This window comes from Sipha flava, unplaced genomic scaffold, assembly GCF_003268045.1.
Source record: "Sipha flava isolate LNK unplaced genomic scaffold, YSA_version1 172_pilon_pilon, whole genome shotgun sequence".
In the NCBI taxonomy this organism is placed as follows: domain Eukaryota; kingdom Metazoa; phylum Arthropoda; class Insecta; order Hemiptera; family Aphididae; genus Sipha; species Sipha flava.
Window position 1 is genome coordinate 80,326 of NW_020271951.1, and position 26,398 is coordinate 106,723.

The window sequence follows — 26,398 nt, forward strand, 5'->3', positions numbered from 1 at the left end:
CAATTGTTATTTTAATTTTTCATGTATTAATAATGGCTAGTTATAAACTTGTACCATTAGCTGGTGTTTGGATTGATACATCAATATCGATATTCATTTTTTTTCTATATTATTATTAAATATTGCGAAAAATCAAACAATATCAATTAAAAAAAAAAAAGTTTTCAGGGAAGCCTAATAATTAAAATAACTAAAAATTAATTTTACTTTACTGAGTATACTCTTTACTGATTTACTGAAGGATGAGAAAAAGTGCTTAAGAATTAATTAATCTCTGCACAATAATTTGACTATATTAACTGATTTGTAAACTGAATATATAATTTATATAAATATTCATAAATTATTTATCAGATTTCTTCACCTGAACCATATTTACGTATACATAAATTAATAGTGTTATAACAAAACTTTTGAATGTACTGGTAAGTGTTTCATTGGTTGCCAAGGGGATAACCATACTTGTGTTCATTAGATTTTACATTATGCAGTTATTCAATAGATCTCTTGCAAACAATAATGAACATATATTAATAGTTTTAAAAGAAATATAATTTTACTTCATGAAACAATAATTTTAATCTTGGAATTACCTATCAATAAAAAAATCATAAAATGTACTTGGACATTAATATATTATTTCATACATTATACTAAACAAACAATAGTACTAAAAAAATTTATATTAATCATCCTTCTTTAAGCCTCCCTCGACTTCTGGATTATACTTAAAAGTCTTAACTGGCAAAGCATTATTGGATTGTCTGAAATTCATATGATCTAAACGCTCCATTTTTTCAATTTCTTTTATGATTTGTGCATTTTTCCAGGCTAATAAAAATTCAAAAATGGTTTAAAAATTTGTAAATACATTTAAAATAATTCAAATAAAATTACTTACACTTTTTAAGCTCACCAACATTTTCTGCATACACTTTTTGTGATTGTTCAACTTTCTCTATTACATCAATATTAAAATATTTTCTTACACTAGGTATTTTAAAAAACAATACTTGTCCTAGTGAAATAAAATTAGTAGATGCCCAATATATACACACTGCCTAAAATAAAAAATATGATTATTTATGGTATATGATATGAGATATGAGATGATATATGTATTATGTAAATATATGAATATTAGTGTATTAATAATAAATAAATTTGATACAAAAAATAAAGCTAATATTCATACTTATTAAATACTTGAAATTCTATCTAAAAATGGTCCTTTTTATAAATGGATTAACATTTAGATTGCTCACTTTTATACATTTGAGAAAATAAAAAAAAGGTAAGAAAATATATAATATAAAAATTCAGCAGCTTCATATAAGGTTCAAACCTTCATGTTGATCATTGGCACCATGTTATAATGAAAACTGAGTTTTCCAACAGACACTAAGTAGAATAAGAACAGGAATAGGAAAAACTAAAGCCAATTGAATGAAAAAGAATTTTATTCTAGTATAGAAAATAACAAACAATATAACACATCATACATACTCACTATGTCCTCATAATTGTACCCCAGAGGACTTTTAAGAGCTACTTCCAAGGGAACTGAACATACTTCCTTTTGGGTCGAAGAAATATAAACCATTATTTATACTTTATAATATACTATTTTAAATAGTATAATAATATTGCACAATAATATGAAATATGAAACAGTTATATAAAGAACCAGACATAGAAGCAGTATTCAAATATAGAAGAATGGGCTGGTCATGTATGGAGGTCAAATAGTCTAATGAAAGTGGTATTAAAATGAAAAGCTTGTGGATAAAGACCACAAACTAAAACAAAGGTGAAATGATAAAGTGGAGAAGAATTTAGCAGAGATTGAAATACGAGATGGAGAAACAATAGCGCGACATAGAGACAGATGGAAGCAAGTCTGTGTTGGGGTAATTGGCCTTAATGGCCTTTAAAACTGAAAAAGAAGTTTATACTATTTTTTTTATATTACATTCATGATATGTTTTAATACTATATCAATATTGTACATACTAACATGATGAAAAAAAGAAATTGAATCATTATTATTTATGTTACTTACACATGGAAAATTAACAATGAATGGTAACATAATGACAGGTAGTACACGGATTCCAAATTTCAAAAATTTTCCAAATCCAGCTCCTGCAGCATTGAATTTATTAGTGTCTACAGAAAACTAGAAAATTCAAAATTAAATAAATAAACATAAAATATAATGCCTTAAAATATAATACTACCTGCAAGGTCACTCCAAGAGTAATAACAGTAACAATAGGCAATATAAAATATGGGTCACGCATAGTAATATCAGTAAACCACCAGAGACCACCATATTTAAAACTTTCTAGAGGTAACATTGACATATTTCTTAAACCCCAAAACATACTTAAAAATATAGGAAACTATAAAGCAAAATTTTTTAAAGTACAGATTACATAGTAGAATTTATATGCATTACATATGATATAAATATTAAATTAAAATTACTTGAACAACGGGTAGTAACATCATTCCTTTAAATGGATTAATTTGATGTGTTTTCATGAATAACATGAATTCAGTTGAAGTTCTTCCCACTAAAATTAAAATAAATTTCAAAAATTAAATTAAATTTATATTACTTATAAAAAATGTAATTAAATAAGTAATATTTATCATGCTATATAACAACAAATAAGTTTACTTTCAACATGATCTCCGCTTAATCGAGCTTCAGTTAACTTTTTTTGGTATGCTTGAATTTTTGGCAAATAATGATTCATCTTGACTGTATGGCGTTGTGATGAAATTGTTAAAGGAAAAACCAATAAACGTAATATGACAGTACCTGAAAATAAAATTATTATATTATTTAATTGAAAAATACTTTTTTTGACACTATACTGTTAGCTTAAACAGAATACTAAAAATTATAGTTTAACATTGTTAATAATGTGCACTTTATATTTTTCTGTAATGCCTTCATTATTAAATTATAAATATCAAATCTACACACGTGCTTGGAAAAAAGTAAATAATACATGTTCAACATTTTTAAATCTTAATACAGATTATATTCTATGATTATACAAATTAATCTGTTATATTAAGTTAGATCTTATAAAATAAATTAGCTCTGTTCAAAATTGATTTTTAAATAAAACACAAGTTTAATAAAATGTAATTATAATACAATTTAATAAATTTAATAATAATAGTAATAATTTGTAATAAAAATGTATATATAATACTAAATGCTTACCTCGCACCTGTTATAATAGCACCCCACCATGGTAAACCACAAGACACATGTAAAAATTCTAAAGCATTTTGTAACAATCCAACTGGAGTATATAATCCTAGACCAGCGCTCTGTAAAGTTTCTTCTCCCAATGCATTCTGAAAAAATAAAAATAATAGAATTATATACTTTCCAGCATAAGGTCGAAATTAAAGTATTGTACCAAAGATTTTTCAACAAGTTCATTAGCTGCTTCAACTGGTATTACTTCTGGTGGCTTGAGTATTATGTCTTCAGTCAAATCTAAAGGTTCATAGCCATTGTCAACAGCAGATGAAGATGGTTGTCCATAAATATCGCTACTGCTAAACCGCGTGAATGTAAAATTTGTTGCTGTCAATTGCCTAGGATATGATGCTGAAAACTTGTTCGGCAAAAGTGGAACTAATCTTTTGGAAACCGAAATTCGATGAAATTGGCGCTCTTGGCTGATCTACAGATACACTCAGTCAGACGAAAGAACTAATAACCTTTGCTAGACGATTGAGAAATCAATCAAAACTCACCACTTTGGACTGTTGGAGCAGCGTCGTGAACGTCGGATTTCTGTTCAGTAACTTGCTGTAGGCCATGTTTGCAGATTAGGAAGCAATCATGTCACAACACCCTTACGGGAGGATGGGAATGTCGGAACCGAACGAAATCGTAAGGGGAAAAATTAATATGAGTTTCGATCGAGTTAGCTGTTTTGGGGATAAAAAAGAAATTCAGATAGAAAAATACGGGCTATAACAAATAAGAGCTACCGAGTTAACCGTGAGAGCCGGCGACAGTGTTTTGACAATGTTCTGTGCTGATATCATAGAATAAGATCAAATAAGATTTGAGTTTTTTGCGCGAATCGTAGACACAATATTAACACAGACTTCTGTACTGTAGTAAGTATAGTTAGTATAGAAGTGGGTGAGTATGAACGTCCGCGGTGCTCGCGTTTAGAGCACAGATTACGATTACGCGGTTCTCGCGTGAACAGCCCACGCGGTATGGCCTGACTTTGACCTCTGCGTGTGTCTGCACGTCAAGGCAACGGTTTGCCGGCCTGTCCCTGTCCCGCACGCTGATAACATCGCCATTTGATATTGCGTGCTAGCGTTGATAACGACGGCGGCGGTGGCCCGTTCTCGTATTACACTTTACATTCGTTTCCATTATTTTTTCGTTTTTTCAATGTAACGTTTGTACACCACTGTTGGTGCTTAAGTACGAGCAGTACTCGTCCTACCGCGGTTCATTGACGTCGCGTTCCGCGCAAGGCCCCGCCGAACCGTGTCTTATCGCGCACGTGCCAATCCTGATCACTGGACACTGGATATCGTGCACGGGCCATCTCACACCATCCGTCGTTCCTAAATAGCAACAATAATTAATCGTACGTTCTACTTACGGATCTGTCTTGCGTGCATGTGCGCCAGTCCGTTTGCCCTCCTCGTCCACTTCGCGTAAAATGAGGTACAAACCTAGTGCCGCCGCGGTGCACACCGTTTGCTCGTGATCGCGATTCTAGCGTGTCGTACGACGCGGCTACACATATGACCGCTGTTGTGGTACACCGCACAGTTACTGTGTTACGACGATGGTCGATTCATTTGTTTGTTTGATTGTTAGTAGTCGACGTAAACGCCTGTCAGCGTCGTAACACAGTCTACTTCAACTGTTGGACGTCCTGTCGCACAAGAGTCTAACCAGATACGCACCTACGGAGTTCTCGGCTCAACCATATCCATTCCGTTGGTTAAAATCCCTAAAACTAACATCAGGTGAGACATGTCGTCATCTTAATTACAGAGTACTAAGGAGTAGGTATGAGGTCTTGAGTGCTTAGCCAACCCACATATATCACTACCATTTTTAAATAAAATATTTATATTTTTTGATAACATTATAATTGGGTCATAGCAAATCTCTCAAAATTTTACACTTAGTTGGACAGTTTGTCATAATTTACATATATTTCGTTTCTATTTGCTGATTTAAATGTTCGTTTAGTCTCGGGTGATAGTAATGTAAAACAGAATTATTTTTTAAATCTTTATAGCAAATATATGAATGAGTTATGCATTTAAAATTTTTCTAATTGGTTTCTTGAATGCAGCTAATTTAATTTTTTTGAAAGAAAATTCTTTGTTTTTAGTTCACATAAACATGAGAAAATTGCTTTCTTCAAGCTATACTATATTAGAATATATTACGTTGATACAATTTAAATGTTTCATGAAAAAAATGGTGTATGATATTTTTTTATAATTTTAATTTGATTAAATAACAATTAGTTTATTTAAAAATCAATTACAACGGTTAGTAATTGCTTTTCAGAATGGAAGCTGACTGTAGATCTACTTCAAATCAAAAAACTGATACAGCTAATATTCCAAATTATAATTGGAAAGATGTTACTCCTGAATTTTTTGCTTCTATTAAAGGTAATATGATATAAAATCATATATTTTAATCCTATTTCATTTATATTTAGTTTGATTGTTTTAAATTACTTAATCAATTATTATTTCTAAAATAACCACTAATTAAATTAGAAATGTGTTAATATTAAGTTCTTATTAGTTATGAAATTTGCATTAATGATTAGTTATGAAATATGCATCAATGATAATATTTTATTTTTTATGTATATGATTATATTACTTGGTAATTGATAAATATTGTTATATATTAACTATTCTTTTACAAAATGTAATTTATTAAAATTATCATTAAGATTAAATAAGGTGTTATATTTACTGATATAATATCCTTTAAAGTTTTTTTTTTTAATTTTTTTTATAATATACAATCTAAAGCATTTTAGTATAATAATTAATAAATATTACATCCCTTAAAATTATTCTTATCATTTTCTATAGTTTTATACTTAAAAAATAATATACCATTTTTATATTTTATTTTATGGAAAGTAATTTAATTAACGATTACATTTATATTTTTAAATTTTTATGAGTTAAATATAACTATGAAACTATAATTAAAGTTAACTATTATTTTGTCTATTTAAGAACTGGAACTTGGTGAACTTTTACATGGCTACTTTTTTGGCTTATTTGAAGCAATGTCTGCTATTGAAATCATGGATCCAAAAATGGATGCTGGCATGATGTGTAATCGAGAATCAAAAGCAATTAAAGTAAACTTTTCTATTATTATTTATCTACCAAATGATATTATTAATATATTAGTCTACCAAGCAACAAAAGTATATTTGAAGAAGCTAATTTCTATAGGTTGTTTATAATATCCTATTTGTTGTGAAAAAATAATACATTTTTTGATAAATTATTAGTATCTACAAAAAAATATTAATTTTTAAGCTCTGCCAGGTAATTTTATTGAAACCTGACACAAAATGATTGAATGGTCAAATGTGTAAAAAAAAAATGGTAGACTAATATCTTTTAGATAATAATTAAATTTATTCCTGTTTTAAAATCAAGTAAAATTACAGTTGGAAGATTTGAAATTAAATGGGCTAACTGTATCTGAACAAATATCAATTATAGATGTAACATTAGCTTGTATTGTATCCTGGCTTGAAGGTCATTCATTAGCACAAACTGTATTTACAAATTTATACTTTCAAAAGCCTTATGATATTGAAGTTGTTCCTTTGAAAGCATTTTGTATATGTGTCTACAAAATAATTGAAGCTATTAGAGATTTTGCTAACAGGTTAGTACAATTTGTTGTATTCTGATTGTAGCATATTATCTAAATATGTGTATATTTTACAATGTACAGAGCTCAGGTGTATGAAGAAGAAGACTTTCAACCTGCGCTTTATAACTATCATTATTTTAATGAAATTTCTGACCATCGTGTAATTGGTATGATGAGAGAAGTTGATGAGTCAATAAACCATATACTTAAATCAAATCCCAATAGTGATGAAGTACAGTAGATATGATACTTAAAATTAATTCCAATTAATTTGAAACATAATTATATTTTACAGAATGAATCTTATATTGCATTAAATACGCGTATTAAGTTTGTTAGACTTTTTCTTCAAATTTTACTTTCTTTTAATCGTCGTGAAAACCATTCAAGTTCAATGGGTGAGACTCAGAGATTATTGACAACTTGTGGATTATTAATTCCTTCTCTAATAAAGACTGTAGACAAAGGTGTTCCCAAAGTTGGCAGTAAGGGAACTATAAAGCATTATAAGTGAAACGATCATGTTTAATACTTTTATATTTTTCAGACTGGTATTATGATTTGGGTTTTGATCCTCTTATCAATCAAAAATTGTTACCACCTACTTTTCCTCGATATACTAATATTAAACCAGCTGCTGAAGCATATTTGTATTTTGATTCATTATTAACAAGACTGAAACAAATTTGTAAATTGACAAATTGTGTAACTTTTATTAGTGCTTTGGTTTGTTTTATTTATTTGATATGTCACGATTTACGGTACACGCTATAGTATAATTTATTTTCAAATACAACCAATGAATGATTTCTAGGAATGTTTTATTGAACTGGGACACAACAGTCACTTATGTATTGTTTCAAGATCAGTAATGCAAACACTTTATTTTCCACTACCTAACCGAGTGTTTGGTACACAGGATTTTGATGATTGTCTACGAGAATGGGCAAAATCGTTTATTGCCCCACCATCACTTATACCACGCTTAAATATTTTATCTAATTTTCAAGTAAAATTACAAATTTTTTTTTTACATAATTTTATTTAAAAAAAATTGTAAATGTTTGTTTTTTATTTTCAGGCTAAGGAATGTGTAAATAACTTTTTTGACCATTGCACTCGTCCATTTGCTGGGTTAATTCAAATTTGTGGTCATAATAAAGCTAGACAAAGAGATAAGTTAGCTCATCTTATGGAAGATTTTTCGGCATTACAGGACGAGGTAAACTTTTCTACTTATAATTTCAGTGTTATACTTTAATAATATACTTATTAGTAGAATTAATTTATTTTTTATGTTACCAGTCTCAGAGAGTAGATGCTTTTTTGCACACATTTTCATCGAAATTGGATCCTCCAAGAGAGCATTTGGCTAGTTATAGTACATGGATAATTTATCATACAATTAGAATAATGATTATGTACTTGTTATCTGGTTTTGAATTAGAACTTTATAGCCCACATGAATATCAGTACATATATTGGTAAATATTTAATTCAATTTATTTTTACATGATAATTAGAAGAATATAATTAATAAACTGTTTTAGGTATTTATATCAATTTCTATATGGTTGGTTAGTGTCTACTTTAAATAGAGCTGATAATGTGTTACTCGGAAGTGATTCTCCAGTTGATTCTCAGAAAAATAGAAATAAAAGAAATAAGCCTAAAAAAAAGAAAACACATCCGTACACCCAAGAAATTGTTATGTGCCATGCAATGCAAAGTTTAACCGGCGCTTATTTTAAGGTAACTAAAGGTTTTTAAATGAAAAAACATCATTTATCAATGTTAACTTTATTTTGACCATAAATCAAATTTTCAAGGTATTTTATCCTCAACTCAGAATAATATAATATTATTTTGAGTTTGTGTTCATATATTATATTTTGGAAAGTTTAATTATGTTTTAAAATTAAAGCACATGATGATTATAGTTATTGATTAATTTATAATCTATATTATTTTTAATTAAATGTAACAATCATTAAAGTCATGGTTAATTTAGAGCAGAGATAATAATTATGTTATAATCAAAATTAACCATTAATTTTGACATTGTGTGTTATATTATTTTGTTTATATAACTTATTTGATAGTTTTAATTATTATTTTGAATCATTTTAATGTGGATAAGTATATTAATAATATCTATTAACCACCTATTTTCACTTTTTTATGTATCAATGAGCATTAAAATAATTAAAGAATTTCATATTTTTTATAATTTGTATGATTATATTGTTATAGACTTTGATAGGCTTTCAATTAGAAGGTAAAATTCGAACACCAAAACATGCCAAATTTGACAACGAAAGAGTTCGCTATGAACATCGATTTGCTGCATTCTCTGCAGTAGCTGTGCCACCACCATTTTCTTATAATGAATTTCAAATGACCAGATGCCAAACCCGCGATAGTGCGTCTGGAGATCCCAGGATGTTATACATGAATAGCTGTGAATTGTTTCATCAAGCAAGGTGTCTTTTAGATAGCATTCCTCAACCGCACTCACAACAAGTAAATCCTGAAGTTTATGTATTGTCTTTCATTAAATAAACAAAATCTTATTATTTTCTAGGTACTTGATTTAATTAAAGTCTGCAAAACAAATTTTGTAACTATGAAATTATTAGCTAGTGGATATATGAGAGGACCAGATGTGTCGTTAGACTTTGACTTTACGACCAATTCTTACTTTCCTATATTGAAACTTAGCTAATTAGTAATAATAGTCCAAAATAATAGAAAATTAATGTTTTAAAGACTGTTTAAACCTAAAATAATTCAATGAAAAATTATAATCATTACAAATGCTTGTGGCAATTGTTTTTTTTTTTATTTGTTGTGTTGTGATGTAAAAAAAAGTTAAATTCATTTTAACTTATTTATGAGTTGATTATATATGAATAATAACTGCTATATTTAAAAAGTATAAAACAAACAAAATGATAATTTCTTTTTTATGTATTTGTTATTTTAATTGGTTATATAGCTTTAAAATCTTAGAACTATTATTAAAACAGTTCCATCGAACAATAACTATTTTTCAAATTTTTATGAAATAATAATTAAAATAATTTTTTAGATTTTCTTTTAAATTATTATTTGTTTTTTTAATTACAAGTTTAACTTTTTATTATTTTATATATTTTCACTAAAATATAGACAATAACTTTAGTTTTATCAATTTTGCTCTTTAAATGTGGTCTAAGTCAAAACATATGTCTTATAATATTATTATATTATTGTATATAAACGTTATTGGTGTTATTTAAATTATAAGAAAACTACAAAATGTGGTGTATTATTTATCAAAACATTTTGAAAAATATATATATATATATATATATATTTTTTTTTTTTGGTAACAGTATGAAACAATATATTATTTAGAACTGTGGGATGCAACTTTCTTTGATCGACGACCTTCAAATTAATTTATTTTGTTGAGGCCATGTAAATGTATGAAATATACTTAATGAATAAAAAAATTTTATTCGTATAAATTAAATTGTTAATTTTAGGCAATTTTAATATTTTTTAAATTTAATTAATCCAAACTACAAAAAAAATATATATATATATATAAAATCGGAGTGTTATAAAATATATGTATAAAGTTATATAAAAAATTACTTTTTCATTTGGTGTTAAATTATAGACGACCCTGAAGTTGTGCACTACTGATTTAAAAAGGAAAAACATATCGATGAATAGAAGAAAACATATAATCAATGAAGTATAACAATGGTGGCGCCTATTCCCATCGCTTACTGCAGCGGTATTTCAAAATACATCAGGCATTAGGTAAATGACTTATGTGGAAATATTAGTACAGAACTACAGTGATAACTATAATTTAAAATCGTAGTTGCTCAACGCTCATTATTGTAACTGAAAATATTGAACTAATACAGTTCACCTGCTTGCATACTACGTACATTTGACGGGATAAATGTGAACATAATAATGTTATAACTGTAAAATTTCTAAAGATATTCGGAAAAAAATTAATACACACAGTTGCTGCACTGTTTAACCGATACAGGTGAACCTAATCACCGTTGACGTCTCTGTCGTCGGTTTTGTATCCTCACGATCTATTTGCTTATGAAGGCCTCGTAACTGAAACCATTAGCACGTCATGTGGGTTCGGCAGAGCGGTGGTACACGTTCACGTTGGCCAGTGGCGGTTTCTTCTCTGTTTGAACGGGCGCGACTGTATGCCCAAGCCCAGCCGCCTTATCCGTTCGGCCTCAACACCCCCATATTATTAACTATATGTTCTTATCATGTTCCTGTTCACCTGTGCTATACGTGTACACACCCCGTATACGGGTTTTCGAACGACGGTATTCACTGGAACAACAAGAAGGATATTATAACTGATAGAAAATATATGATGACAGCGACGAAGCATGTTTCAAACCCTAACCAAAGTATTTATACAGTGGTGTAAGCAATCACCAAAAATTTTATCTATCTGTATCTCAATTTTTTTTTTCTTGTACTATCTCTAGAAAGCCGCTTACAATTTATTTTACTGATTTTACCTTGTACAAATTATAGAAAAACATAGTTAATATAGTTCGTGATTTTTAATCTGCCATTTCGCGTCTTCAAAATAAACCATTTTTTTTCATTACGAAGAATTCGTAAAAACCTCAGAAAAATGTCGAGGGGTTACAACCCCCAAACTCCTCCTCTAGTTACGCCACTGTATGTGTTTGATAAAACTGATCAGAATATTCACTCTGTAAATGAACTAAATTTATTCCGACGGAAATAATCTTTGCAATTAGAACATTTTTCAAAATCAAGTAACCCCATACATTTTAAACTGTGTCTGCCATCGTGTATCTTATGCATACCGTACCGGCCGACGGAATCGCGACCGATCGGTTCATCTTCGGATGGACACATGGATGAAGAAAGTGGGTATCATCGTAGGGGATGTTTACGCACATACCATAGATTCTCGAAGACTCTCAGAGACAAGGCTGCGGCCTGCCGAATCGCCTTGTTTCTGGTACGTTTGGTAAAATTCTTTCCGTCCATACTTGTTGATTTTTTTTCTTTCGGTTCGGTTTAGTCAAAACTGAAAAATTGTTGGACGACGTTTTAATTTTAACGGGATTCACTAAACGTCTGTCGTTGGTTTCTTTTCGGATATTATTCCATCGCTATATAAGCCATGTCGGGGATGCGTCACGTATTATTTGTCATATATAAGACAAGTGTCGCACGAGACTGCGCTTTTGCCAATAGTTTTCGGCCAACATCAAATTAATAACAAATTATACGTTTTAATCGTGGTTGTAAAATCTAAAATATGGTACTGCGTTGTAGCAAAAAAAGCTCAAGTGCCCATCGTATTTTACCCCGTAAAATCGAGTACATGTAATCGCTCTACACTAATTGGGTCCCAATACCAGGACGAGAGGAGAAAAAATATACTAATTCAGTCCTGGGTACAAACTAAGATGTATATTAATTGAGTTCACGGTTGGAAAACTAAAATTTTCATAATTGAGTCCGAGGATTGTTTTGAGTGAAATATAAAATCGACCAGGTACGTGCAGACACAGCGGAAGTTTTAAAGCCGTTCGGCATTAAAAGATATGTTTTTGTCACATTTATGCCGCACCGCGCATCAAAATCCGTTCCGTCTGAATAGGCATGGATACTGCTGTATAATTTTTATAGCTTTCATCAGCTAATACGATAACGTATTATTTAGACGGGAAACGTTTTTTCATTATATTATACACTCTAGTTTATGAGGTACAACAAGCATCGCGGATCATGTTAAGTAGTGCTCGATTTGAGAGGAGACGGAGTACCCCAACTAATTTTCAGAAATTTCAACGTTCCCCTACTATTATTATGTTATAATTATAACGCTTAACAAGTTTTTGGGACAATCTTTTTTTTAAAGTAAATAGAGTCCCCCTACTTCAATTTTTCCAAATCGAGCATTGATGTTAAGTGAAAGAATTGAAAGTATTTTTTCGATCGACGGATACAAATTTCGTTAAATTATTTCATAAACATTTATCAAAAAATCAGCAACGCTGGAATTGTTGCAAAAATAACGCGACGTTTGATGTGGCAAGTCATGTAGCAAACACTTAACAACAAAATGACGTTTGGTGTGACATAACGCCTACCTACGAGTATGTATCTAGTAGCACTAGTAGCATCAGTAATCAGTATGTCTTTTTCTTCATAGGACGACGAAAGTGTTATGACATCAGTGAATTTAATCAATGTTTAATAACGCAAATACCCCTACTATTTTTTTCAGGACTAGCTCAGTATATGTATATTTATTTATACACTTACACACACACACACTTCTTGCATCAACGAGATTAAGCGTTTAGCGGATAGAATGGACCGTCAAGATTAGCAATTAGGACGATAAATTTTACGCTTATCAATCCATTATATAAAAAAGTTATAATTACACAAAATAATATCACACTATTAATAGGAGCATATTAATTGTTTGATATATTATGCATATCGAAGTACCTCTGTATTATAAAATCATTAAAATTATACCTAAACTTCAGTGAACTGCATTGTTGTATAAGTGTCTAATAACAATAATGGATTTCATGACCCATGAAAGAACACATAATGCGGAAAAAAACTGTGTACATTTGTTTTATTCCTAATCAAATATGCATATACGTGAGATTTAACATTTTTAATGTCTATAATATAATGCTATCGTGTACATTTACTATCGTAAGTACCTACTCCAAAGTGACACAATTGCCAATTATTTTGCATATTATGTTTAAACCATGATTATTTAATAATTTATTTTGATTTTCTAACGAAACAATTATATATTATGCAATTGCGGATTATTAAAAGGAATAAAAAATTACACCGAATATTTATTCATCTTAAATCACGCAAAAACGATTCATAAACAAAACAAAATTAGATAATTTTACCGTAGGTATATGATTTTTGTTTGGAGATTCAAGAAATTAATAGATCAAATGTAATCGGTCGATAAGGTTAACCCGCGAGCACGAAAAGCGGTTTCCTGCGGACTGCCTTCTGTATAAAGCACAGGTTACCAAAGTGATCTATATCGACCCTCAGGGGTCGATTCTAACCTATAAGGGGTGTACGTCAACGAAAAAGAAAATTGAGGGTGCATCATGTGTAAATAAGGGCCCACATGAGTTATAAGTCTAAAATGTGTGGGAGGAGAACTTATAAGAGGAACTGATCGGAATAAGTACTAATGATAAACTTAAGGTACATTTAGAAATGGGTATCAGCAATTCTGCCTTCAGAGGGACATACCTGTTACTTATCCTTCTTTATGGAGTATCGCAAGAAAGTTTTTGATTGATTTTCCGTCATCATACTGCGTGGAAAGGGGTTTCAGTACAGTTGTCAATCTTCTTACAAAAAAAAGTAATAGATTGGAAATCACTGATAGAGGAGATTTGAGGTTAAACTTGACTAATTTTAAGACAAATATTGAAAATTTACTATCAAAGAATCAGGCTCATTCTTCCCATGAATGATATTTTTTTTTAACACCAACTTTGATTTTTTTTCTATTAATTCTATTTAATTAATTTGCATTTCTTATCTTTTTAATTATTAAAAATATATTTAAATATTTTCATTAAAAGTATTATTAAAAATAACACATTTTTTATTTTAAAAAAAATGCACTCCATCGTAAAGCCTATTTAGGTGAGCAGTTCCGTGTAAGTTATGAAAAACACCTAGATGAATTCGTCAAAATTTAATTTTAGAGGTCTACGAAAATGGAAAAAATTGGCACGTGGTCTACGGTGAAGAAAGTTTGGGAACCTCTGGTATAAAGTGTTATGGATGGGTTACATAGAATATGAATCATCGTAAGTGACCATTTACAGATTTATCTTGAGTATTTAATAAAAAATAAGGCATACATAATCTCATTATCAAGAGCACGTTTTTTTAAATAAATATTTTTTTTTAACAATATTAAAATATCTATAATTTGCAAATTTTATATGTGAGGTAACATTTTTTTCTTTGTCCACAAAATTATGTCCTCACATATTGTAACTAATATTTTAAAAATCAATATTACTTAATAATAATACACACATATCGATAGTTATGACATAGCCGACTTGCGTCTCGATATTTACTAGTCGAATGTATTACCTGTCTAATATGGGCATATCCGAGTTAGGTCTCAGATAATATTTATGATAAAGATAAACAACTAATTGGTTAGATTTGAGTTTGTAAAAGTTCTATCATTTAAATGGTATATTAAATGGTTAATAATGTAAATTTTTAAATTTTTATATAATTTTATTTGTTTACCATATATCAGTATTCTAATTTTTAATTAATATCATGTATTAGAAACTTTTAAAAGAAAAGATCATACATGTTTTTTAATTTATAGTTAACTGACAGTCCTAATTCTGTAAAAATGAGAAGTGAAATTTTTTATTTGTATAGACTCATCTAAAGTAGTACTTGTAAAATACTGGGACCCACTAAGTGTACTAACTGAAAAACACTGGGACCTAACTAGAATGAATAAGGGTCTTCAGGACCCAATTAATAAACGCCACTTAATATTCCTTTTTTTGGAACGTAAGTAGTATTCGACCAAAAAAAAACACCTAAAGTTTTAAAAAAAGTTTTATAACCCTATGATTATTTATTTTTATGAGTTACCTATGACGAAAACAAAAATTTGATTTTTTCGAAAACTGGTATACTGTAAATGTTATTTTATTCATATACATACACATATATATATAACTAATCATCAGTTTTTTGCAATTATTAAAAATTGTTGGGAAATTCGTAAAATTACCATTTTTAAAGAAGATATCAACTAGACAACATATATAAAAAATCTTGATTGATTGTAATAATCAAGGCAAATTTTCTCATCAAAATCGAGTACACAGACACAAAATACACACACACACACACACACACATACACACATCATAGTATAACCATTGATTATAGAATAAAAATTTATTCTTTAATCAATGGTAAAACCAATACATTTCTCCTTTAATACTCAGAATCTGAAATATTGTAAAATAAAAAAAAATGTTTAATAAATCTTAATGTCCTACCACACGTGTTTGAAGTCATTTTTGAATTTTTATAAAACTATTCTATAGAATTTCATTTGCCGCGTATTTTTCGAAACTTGGAACGGAAACATTTATTTGAACAAAAAAAAAGTAAAATCCTAACGAACACGCTGGTACCTACGACATTTCACAATCAAGATGGGGACGTTCCGACTAGTCGGACTTATAAAATATTATTAGTGTCAATTATTACAATATAATATTTGTCGGTAATAAGTAATAATCGGTTTAACGTCCAATTAGTACACACTAATTACCGCGAGTGCAATAGAACCGAAGAAACGGTATTGATAAAAATATGCATATACACTACATATGGTAATTAAACCGTTAAGTCGATCGGCGATTATATATAATTATACACCTGTACGTATATAGTGTTTATCAATACGCGTGCTATGAAAATATGACCACACGCGCGTATTATATCATATTGGTTAATACCACTTGGCTTAACACCACTCATCGTTCTCAATTGTTAATAGGATAATAATATTATAAAATTTATATATAAATGCACAGCAGGTGTATACGATTACTCGTGTTGACAAAACCATCCCTTCTGATAACTCGTGTTCGGAGCACTCGACTGTATTATATTTATTGACACATGTAATTATAGTAATATATTCGAACGCCGTATCTGCAACACATCACATTATTATTATCTGAATTTTTTTTTTTGAGAAAAATTTAATTCGCGAGCTTCGAGTGTTTATTTACGACGGCATTGTTTTCCGGGTATTTTTCTGTTGTCCGCGATATTAAGATTTAACAAACAAATAACGCAACCGGCGAGAATATGGTTGTTACGTGGAATCATTACGTACGCGCAGACAGACGAAGAACCGTGAAGGGCACTCGAACGAAAATATTTCACGTAATGCCATGAAAGTCGAAATCATGTTTACGAGATGTATTATAACGCACGACAGTCAATAATGCAATTGATAATCATAATATGTTATGATGTAAAACGGACAGGGAATTACTAAGCTGAACAGTAATTTGCAACCGCGTAAACATTTGGACGTGATGAAAAATACGTTGTACGATTGCGTGTCGATGGAGTATAGGTGCGAACGGCAAAATACTGCTGCCAAAAGGGTTGCTTCGCTAAACGGGCGGATATCCATTGAAAATTTGTGGGGGCTTGTATTTTTTTTGTAAATATATCCCGAGGGACGCTTCGCCTCCTACACTCCTTTTGGTTTTTAATTTTTCCTGTAGGTCAGCGGTGCCTTTTTTTGGACCCAATTTACCCACGGTGACCTGATGTGAACTACATTACAGAACAAAAAAAAACCTATTGATAACCAATTTTATTAATTTTATTAAAATTTAACTTAATTATAAATTAATGCATTTTTAAACTTAAAAAAAAAATAAATAAAAATTATTGTTATTATGATTATAAATATTATATAAAATTATTATAAGGTTAAAATGAGAATATCCGAATATACAATAGAAAATATTACATTATTTGCTATAAAGTTTTTACGAAAACCATAAGGAAAAACAATTTTATACATTTTAAACTATTTGTTATGAACCGTACATAAACTACCGTACCTAATAACCGTACGGTGCCCTTAGAAAATGGTCGTGGTACCCCTAGGGCACCACGGTGCATAGTTTGGGAATCGCTGCTGTAGGTCATAAATTATAATTAATAATAGTATCGTTATTTTTAATATTTTTATAACATATAATAAACAGTTGTTTAATACAATGTTAATTCGGATTTTGATAATATCTAGTAGGTTCACTGTATTTGAATATTGTTAATATATATAACTTTTTTTTTCTTTTTGTTGACATTTCAACTGACACTTGTGGTAAGCTGGGTCCTCATGTACAGCAAAGTTTTGACAAATAATAAAGAAATACAAATACATAGTTTATAGTTTATATGAGAAAAATAAAAATATAATCAAGTATCTAGATAATAACAGCTGTAAATACTTTAATTAAAAACCAGCATTCTGGAGGATTTTGCAAATTCATTTAAAATATTTTCACTATCAACATTTTTAGTAAGGTCTTTTTCTATGCGAAGAATAGATAAATTAGTGAACCAATTTTGAAGCATGAAATTTCTCATTCATGTTTTTATTTTTCACATATCTGAACAACTACATTCATATGCTGAATAGCTAACCCCCTCGAATATCCGCCAATGATTTTAGGGATTCGCCGATTGAACCGATTATTCTTCAGTTATTCATGCACATAAAACGTATACCGTTCATGTTTTCGTCATTGATTATCAACGTAGAGGACAGAGCAAAAATAAAAAAATTAAAAACCATACAATTGTATTCTGGCACTCATTACTTTTTCATAATGTTATATTGTATTATAAAACTACATAAATATACATATTTTGAAAATACGTTCGTTTTTTTTTTAATCCAAACTCAGTGTATAATTTCGTTATCACAACAAATTAAGCTAAGTAGGCATTAACTCAATTCGGAGTATTATTACACAATATGAAAATGTATTGTTAGGGAATTTTTATGGACGAAATGATTGCAAAAAATCTTGAAATCTCAGACGTCAGTTACGTGCGCGTAGTTCAACCAATTTTAAGCGGTCTACCAGAAAAAAAATGCTGTACTTACAGATAATATATCTTGATGTCCAGATATTTGACAGCTGAATGCCTGAGTATTATTCCCTTTGGAAAAATTAAGAAGGCTGACATTTGGTCACATCTGTGAGGGGCTTGTAAGATAAAATATAAATTAACTAAATATAAATTGTTCACTTTGTTATCAAATTAGTTTTATTCTTAAAACAAAGAAATCATCGTTAAAATACATTTTATTCCAATAGTCATTAATCATTATTTTGGTACATCGATTGTTTAATCTTCATGAAATTCAAATTCAATCTCTTCTTCTAAAACTTGAATGATTGCTTTATAACTAACTTTAATATATAGTATCGGTGAGTATATTAGCTTTATGCTTACTAACCAGTTTGATTTAAATCTATCTTAATTCTTGATTTTTTAACCGTCTACAAATGTATGTTAAAATTGATGAGAGAGATTAAAACCTTCCAGGGGCTTGATAGCGTTCCAAAAGGGAGGGGATTTTCGAATTCCTTAAAATATCAACCTCTCCGTAAATAGGTAATCGTAAAACCTCGTTTCCGTGACGGAGAAACATTGACGTTTACAGAATGCTGCAGTGTACGGTCATAAATCACGGTATACGTGATTGATAAAATCGAGCAGACATATTGACGATGTACGTATCTGAGATCATCGGTCGTCAACGAGGAGAACGAGAATAATATTATTCACTTGAAATCTGATAAACAACACTATTATACGTATGTTTGTCGCGACCGGAGGAATTTATTTTATTTTATAAAGAATTATTTTTTGGTGAACGTATAATAGATCGTCTGTATGGTTAATATAGAAACTATCTATTAGTTTCTACACGGTCGGAGGATGAAATTATTCGTTATCGATAATAACAAATAAAAACCGTTCGTAGACCGCGATAAATAAATATAATTATAATAAATTATCATTCGATTCGCATAGCAATATTTGCGTTTCGACGTGTAAGCTGTTGCCGCGTTATCCTTACGCACGCATTTACACTTCCGGCGGTCGTTAAGCCGGTCTTCTCGTCATGAATACGTCATGATATTACGTAGCACTCGTGCGTCGTAAACCGTACAAGTGTGTCAATCCGAATGTTCAAACACGAAAACGAAATCGCGATCGAAACCGCGTGGCAACGCTAATTTCCGACGCGATTTTAATTATAATTAATTAAAAAAATTAAAAAAATAATTTACGCAGTAACGGCACCGCCGTTATGTGAGGCGCATAAATTGCGCACACGCGTAATACTTTGGTGTAGTATGTTTGAATACGAACAGATTAATCGTTCGATTTCTGCGCACACAAAGGCGTAAACCGTGCGCGCACCGTAATTGTACGCAATTCCGAATTCAACTACGTAGTTACGGATCTCACCGCGTCCTAAACGCGGACGCACGTACACGCGATAAACAATTGTAATCGTCGTATTCGACTCGTATTGTTGTCAACGTCGTATTACATATGGTGCCGGATATGAGATTTGGGGGGGGGAAGGGGTGCAATAGGGCATGCTCGCCCCAGACGTTGTTGGTGTATAAGGGACCTCTTAAGCTTGTGGAAAATAAAATCGAATTTGTATACTTGTTCCATCTCAGCAAGAGCGTTGCATTTTCATTGACCCCGGGCGTCAAATCGCCGACATCCGGCACTGCACGCCAGGGCTGGTCGATGGTCGTATTAAGAGGAGGGGGGGCTATATTTTTACTGAGGCCCTTTTGCAAAAAAACAGTGTCATTTTTTTTTCAGATTTAGTTATTCGCAATAAATATTAATTAAAATAAGTTTAGTTTATTTGTGTGTCGTTGAAAATTACAATAACATGGCAGCAAATCGTGGCCCCTTTCAACTCGCGACCTTGGACTACTACCCAAACCTCTCCCTTGATAACCAGCCCTGCTGTACGCGCGCATATTTATCCGCCGCTACCGATCGTTGCTTTTCGTGAATCGCAAAAATTGACCGGCAAAACGTGTAACGATAATAATAAACACCACGCGACTTGTATGACGTTCAAACGCGTCGGCCTTGTTTTCACCGATTTTTGATATCGTATGCGCGTAGTATTATTCCGTTTGGGAATAAGATAGATTCTACACGCGTAATGATCTATAATAATCCACTCGGCTTCGATCCTCGAGTGCCTCTATACTAACGTAACAACCGCGCGGAAAGCGTCATACGACAACAAGTACACGATCATACGTATGTGTGCGTGTGCGAATTCTGTCACAAAATAACTATGGATCGCGTGTACAGGGTAACCCACGAGTGTCGGTAAAGGCATTCGAGTGCCGCTTTTTTTTTCGCACGCGTATTCCTGGGCTCGCCGATTCTCATAACGAGAAATGTAACATTACGATTTTCGTTTTGTATTGTAATACTGTTTCTACTACCGAATGCGACGTGGAAAATAGCTAGAGCTGATTTTGCGGATTTCCTTTTTTCATTTTTTTTTTTTTTTTTTATTCGACCGCGTCGACCGAAGTTTCCATCGCGGGTTCTCACGGCGTTTCTTCACGGCTGATGGCAAATGTACCTAGCATTCGTATGGTCCCCAATGGTCCTAACGATTCTACTTACCGTTGCTGATATCTTGTAAATTATTCACAACAAACTTTTGAGAATTTGCATTTCCGTGCTTCGGCCGCTTCCGAATACTAGTAACATTGTACCACGTGTGTGAAAATTCTCGCGGGACGACACCCTGTACCACGAAGAATACCATAGTGTACCTATACACACGTTGTGTTCGGCGTGGCTCTTGTCGATGTAATATATTGTTTTATTACATAAACGGTGACAGGAGATTATCTCGTTCGGCTCTTATCGCATCGATTCGATATATATTACGAAAAATGGACGAAACGTTTTATTATTTTGCATTGTACCGGAGACCTCGGTGACGCTACCCGAACATCATTGCCACCGTCGCTGCCGGTCCCAGAAGCCACTGAAGTTTTATTTGAACCATTTGCGTGCATAATTTTATAGAATTTTCGCACCGCTGCCGAGTGTACGCTACATCACAATGCTCAACAAAAAGACGCTCATGCATTTGAAACTGGTAATGATTGTTTCGCTAATACCGACATAAGAATATATAATTATTAAGATTTTTTAAATCTGTAGAACTCTAAAAAAAAATCACTTAAACTGAAGTAAAAAAACACTAAAAAATGGCAATGTCATCGTTTTTAAAAAATCCATATAAAGACACATATAGATATTCTAGTTTTATATATATTATTATTTAACATATACATAACGATTAATATGGCTACAATAATACGATAATTATAAATAAAATACTCTAAAATGTTACGTTAACTATCATTCACAATCCCTTTAAGATTTTTTTTGAATTTCGATTATCTGTTGTTGTTAAATCGTTTTTTCGTGATTACACAGATTTTCACCACCAGCGTCATGGCGTTTCAGCAGTTTCTCGCCGGTGCAGTTTTTGGATATTCCGCTGTAATATTGCCGCAGCTTCAGCATCCGGATTCTCTTATCCATGCCAATTCCGAACAAGCTTCATGGATAGGTATGAATATACACATATATCATAACGAAATATTGTATATATTCAAACGGTATACGAGGATGATTTATTGACTTTTTGCAGCCAGCATTCCGTTACTGTTGTGTCCCATCGGCTCCATAGTTTTCGGCTATTTATCCGACAGGATCGGTCGGAAAAATACGCTGCAGCTGACGTACATTCCAATGATAGCGAGTTGGACGCTTCTCAGCAACGCGCATTGCTTAGAACACATTTACATCGGAAGACTTTTGGGCGGACTAGCAACTGGTGAGTAATTTATTCGGTTTAAGAACCGTTTTGGTAATCGGTTAACGATCCCACACGATTTTTAGAACGAATATTTTTACACGATATCGCGAGCCTGCAATTTTTATAAATAATTTTATTGTCAATCCAACGATTAATCGATGTACTACAACTATATATACCCGTGTAGTAATGCATTTTAAATGATAAAAATCGGACATACGATTAATAAATGATGTATCATACTACATATATTATAACAAGGGTGGCCAATATTTCGATCGCGACTACCTTTAATTTTTTTTCCAATTTTTCAGAAAACAATTTAAGTATTTATTATTTTTTTTTATAAATTTTTATATTTCTGTTCCATCCACGATTTTAAAAATTAGAGGTATAACAATTAAATACGGAAAACATATATAGCAATAAATAGCTATGAAAAACGAAATTATGCACTGAGATCGAGTGAGCTATATAGATATATTCAATGCGGAGTAGCCGGTCTGGAAAAGGGTATTTTCCAGATGGCCTGGATCATATTATGGTTTAGTGGCCCGATCATTTTGTGATAGATTTTACCCCCAAAATAACACTATTTATTTCGTTCATTAAATTGATAAAAAATATTTTAAATAATAATATTTAAAATTATTTCTCATTTGATTATTAATATTTTAAATAGAAGAAATAAAGCAAGTTCAACAGGGAACAATATAATATATATTATTGCTTAGTGACAACTTCTTTTTTTTTTTTTTTTTTGTAACTCAGAAAAACTAACTAATAATTCGATCACAAATCTATACAAGTTGGCCACCTCTGTCCTATAACACTATAGCTATTATATAATGAAATTATTATTATTATGGGTATAACTTATAAAAGCATATTATTTTTACACGAACACATACAATATAATTGTATAAATATACATATAATATACGAGTACAATTACACTGTATAATAATAATACACGGCAGCGTGGTATCTCCATAGGAATCCGGATGTTGGAAATAAAATATAATATATGTAGGTACCGACAATATACTATTTACATTTAAAGAACACGTTGCCAATCTTCGACGAACGAACATATAAACACTGATATAGTATAAAAATCTCCATGTACCGTATTTACCCAAAACCATAAGAACGTTACTCTTAACATAAGAATGAAAAATGTAAAAAGTACAAATAAAATACTCAAAATAACCCTATACGACAAATTTTGGACGTGTCAAATAAATATTTTAAAAAACTAAATTGTACCGCATTTAAACATCATTAAAGTGCTATTACATATGTCATAGGGATCTAAAAAAATCGCGTTTTTACAATATAATACAATATAAATGAATACTAAATATATCTTTACTTGCCAAAATAGACACTACCTATACATATATTAGGTATATATGGGGATTCACATAAAAAAAAAAGATCGGAAAAATTTAGTTAGAATTCATAATAGAGTAATTCGATTGGCAATAGGAATATATCGATCAAGCCCTATTCCCAGCATGCTTAAATTAGCAGGGATACTTCCTCTCAAAATAAGAATTTCAATGCAAGATTTATTTCAAAATTCGAATTAAACTAGCTTTGACATTATCGAATTTGAAATATACACCAAATATACAAAAATTAACATCATTTTTGACTTAAAACAAATCCCTCCTGGTTTCATTGCAACAACATAATAATTGATCTATCAAAATTTAAAAACGATTCTACTAACAACAATACATATAAACAAATATACTTTCAAATTGTACATGGTAACACGGGTGAGAAAATATACACAGATGCCCCAAGAAGTCTACTAGGAATAAGCGCATCGGTAATTTGGAATGACGTAAAACATACGAGTATGTACAAACTTCCAAATTTTTGTTTACCGCAGAATCATATGCAATTCTCATAGCTATACAATCATAAACTTCAAGATACTAAAAAAAAACTATCTTTCTAACTTCCTATGTCCGATTAATAATATTTAAAACCTTTATAATGCCAATGATATCAGTGTACAAATACAAAACCTACTTCGATTCATAATAGAAAAAGAAAATAATATTCAATTATATTATAAAATAAAATAAAATAAAATATTGGATACCAGGTCATTAAAATAAAATCGGAAATGAGATAGCAGATCAAGTAGTTAAATATGCCGTAACAAATCCTAAGGTTAAAGCAAGGTTAACTAATACAGTTCAGATTATAACAAAACAATATCTTAAATCACTAATTAGTAATCAGAAATGGAGAGAAAGTTGAAGATTTTCACACACAAAATTACACGAAATAAAAAAAATATAAATCATGACCTTTCCTTATAGAACTACCTAAAAAATTTAAAGTTATACTAACTCGACTCAGTATAAGTCCAACCAAATTTCCCAAAGCTACTTAATGAATAAAATTGACTCCTAAATATGATCAATTTGCGGTACACATATATAATATAATAGTCAAACACATAAAGCACATACATACATACATTTTGCACATATTTGGACATAAGGAAGTTTGTAAATTTACACGAAGAACTAACTCGCAGTCCAACCGTGAATATGCGACAACTTGAACGTGGACGATGAAATTAAATCTGTTATATTTACAAACGGACGATATAACAATAAAATCTAAATGTTTCGATATAAATAACAAGGTGAAAAGGTATCCGTAAACTTGAACGGAGTACTTATGCATTTTATTCTCTACAATTTCGGAGCATTTAAAACTATAAATATATATATATATATATAAACGTCGTTTATTTACATTTTAAAGTTAATGTTGAAAAAATGTTTATTAATTGAAAATGAAAAGCGAGTTTGTACCTTTACAATATTAAATATTCTCAATAATTAATAAAGATCCAACGATCCTATTACAAATCGTTAAGCCTTGAAGCGTTCCGGTGAAACGCACCCGTGAGTAAATGTAAAACCAGGCAGTAAGTGTTCGTAAAATATAATTGTATGCTACTCAAACAGCCGTACCGAGTTGTCGCAACCCTCGGAACTGGAACGGTCCGTCGGTTTTTTACGATGTCTTGATTTTATGGCAAGTCGTGAGTACGTGAGATGTTACAGTTTAATGAAAAACTCTTGACTCGCTTAAAAGTTAACGAACCCGGACAACACTAACGGCCATTAAAATTTTTGTTCAACGATCCGGGGGCCCGGAGTAGTCCCGATTTTTTGGCTCGAACTTTATTTACAGAAAACATTTTTTTCCGTCGGCACTCGACTCGCTACCCTTTTTCGTCCGGGGCCCGATCCAGGATGGATCGTCTGGGATCCAATTGACCATCCGCGATCTTAACGGACGGTAACGTTGACCTAACCACTATGCGCTCGCAGGTACCGGTGGCGTGATCTTCGTGTACATCGCGGAGACGAGTCCGACGGGCAGCCGGCCGTTCTACCTGATGATGTTCACACTGTTCGTGAGCCTGGGCCAGCTGACCACCGCGGCGCTGGGCGTGGTGCTGCACTGGCGCGGTGTGGCCGCGGTGTTCGGCGTGCTGTGCGCCGCGGGCGTGTGCGCGCCGTTCCTGGTGCCCGCGCCGCCGATGTGGTTGCGGTCGCGCGGCCGCCACGAGGAGGCGCGCAAGGCGGAACGGTGGTTCGGGTTCGAGCTGCCGCGGAACGAGAACGCGCCGCCGCTGCCGCCGCCACCGTGCGCGTCCGCGGCCATCGCGACGCTGTCCCGCGGCGACTCAACGTTGGCCGCGACAATAGGCCGCCGCCCAAACGTGGGCTGCTGGGCCACGTACACAGCGCCGACCGTGTGGAAGCCCGCGGCCGCCGCGCTTGCGTTCTTCGTCTGCCAGGAGTGCACCG

At 31.7% G+C, this 26,398-nt stretch overlaps 3 protein-coding genes across 4 annotated transcripts in view; 2 read left to right on the forward strand and 1 right to left on the reverse strand.

Annotated features, from left to right (window-relative positions):
* Positions 1 to 616: 616 nt before the first annotated feature.
* LOC112680034 (mitochondrial inner membrane protein OXA1L-like) lies at positions 617 to 4,258 on the reverse strand. Its single transcript, XM_025550013.1, has 9 exons — positions 3,790 to 4,258; positions 3,447 to 3,716; positions 3,252 to 3,381; positions 2,687 to 2,830; positions 2,491 to 2,579; positions 2,241 to 2,405; positions 2,063 to 2,179; positions 902 to 1,061; positions 617 to 831 (listed from the first exon to the last, which is right to left on the reverse strand). Exons 1-9 carry the CDS (start codon positions 3,853 to 3,855, stop codon positions 686 to 688), a joined length of 1,287 nt encoding a protein of 428 aa, XP_025405798.1. The 5' UTR covers positions 3,856 to 4,258; the 3' UTR covers positions 617 to 685.
* A 127-nt stretch (positions 4,259 to 4,385) lies between these two features.
* Positions 4,386 to 9,747, forward strand: LOC112680033 (N-alpha-acetyltransferase 35, NatC auxiliary subunit). Of its 2 annotated transcripts, none has more exons than XM_025550010.1 (14): positions 4,386 to 4,827; positions 4,889 to 5,040; positions 5,597 to 5,703; positions 6,292 to 6,419; positions 6,738 to 6,961; positions 7,031 to 7,181; positions 7,245 to 7,434; positions 7,497 to 7,675; positions 7,764 to 7,958; positions 8,031 to 8,171; positions 8,255 to 8,433; positions 8,500 to 8,701; positions 9,203 to 9,472; positions 9,534 to 9,747. In XM_025550010.1, the coding sequence occupies exons 3-14, from the start codon at positions 5,598 to 5,600 to the stop codon at positions 9,672 to 9,674; spliced, it is 2,106 nt and encodes a 701-aa protein (XP_025405795.1). In that variant the 5' UTR covers positions 4,386 to 4,827; positions 4,889 to 5,040; position 5,597; the 3' UTR covers positions 9,675 to 9,747. The 2 variants fall into 2 exon arrangements, with proteins under 2 accessions (XP_025405795.1, XP_025405797.1); XM_025550012.1 differs by having other exon boundaries at positions 4,386 to 4,732.
* Positions 9,748 to 21,641: 11,894 nt separating this feature from the next.
* The window catches only part of LOC112680038 (solute carrier family 2, facilitated glucose transporter member 6-like), a gene marked incomplete in the record, with an annotated part of 5,861 nt that continues 1,104 nt past the window's right edge, over positions 21,642 to 26,398 (forward strand). The window contains 4 exon segments of the mRNA XM_025550018.1: positions 21,642 to 21,815; positions 22,160 to 22,295; positions 22,377 to 22,562; positions 25,916 to 26,398. Coding sequence (XP_025405803.1) covers positions 21,780 to 21,815; positions 22,160 to 22,295; positions 22,377 to 22,562; positions 25,916 to 26,398 — 841 coding nt within the window.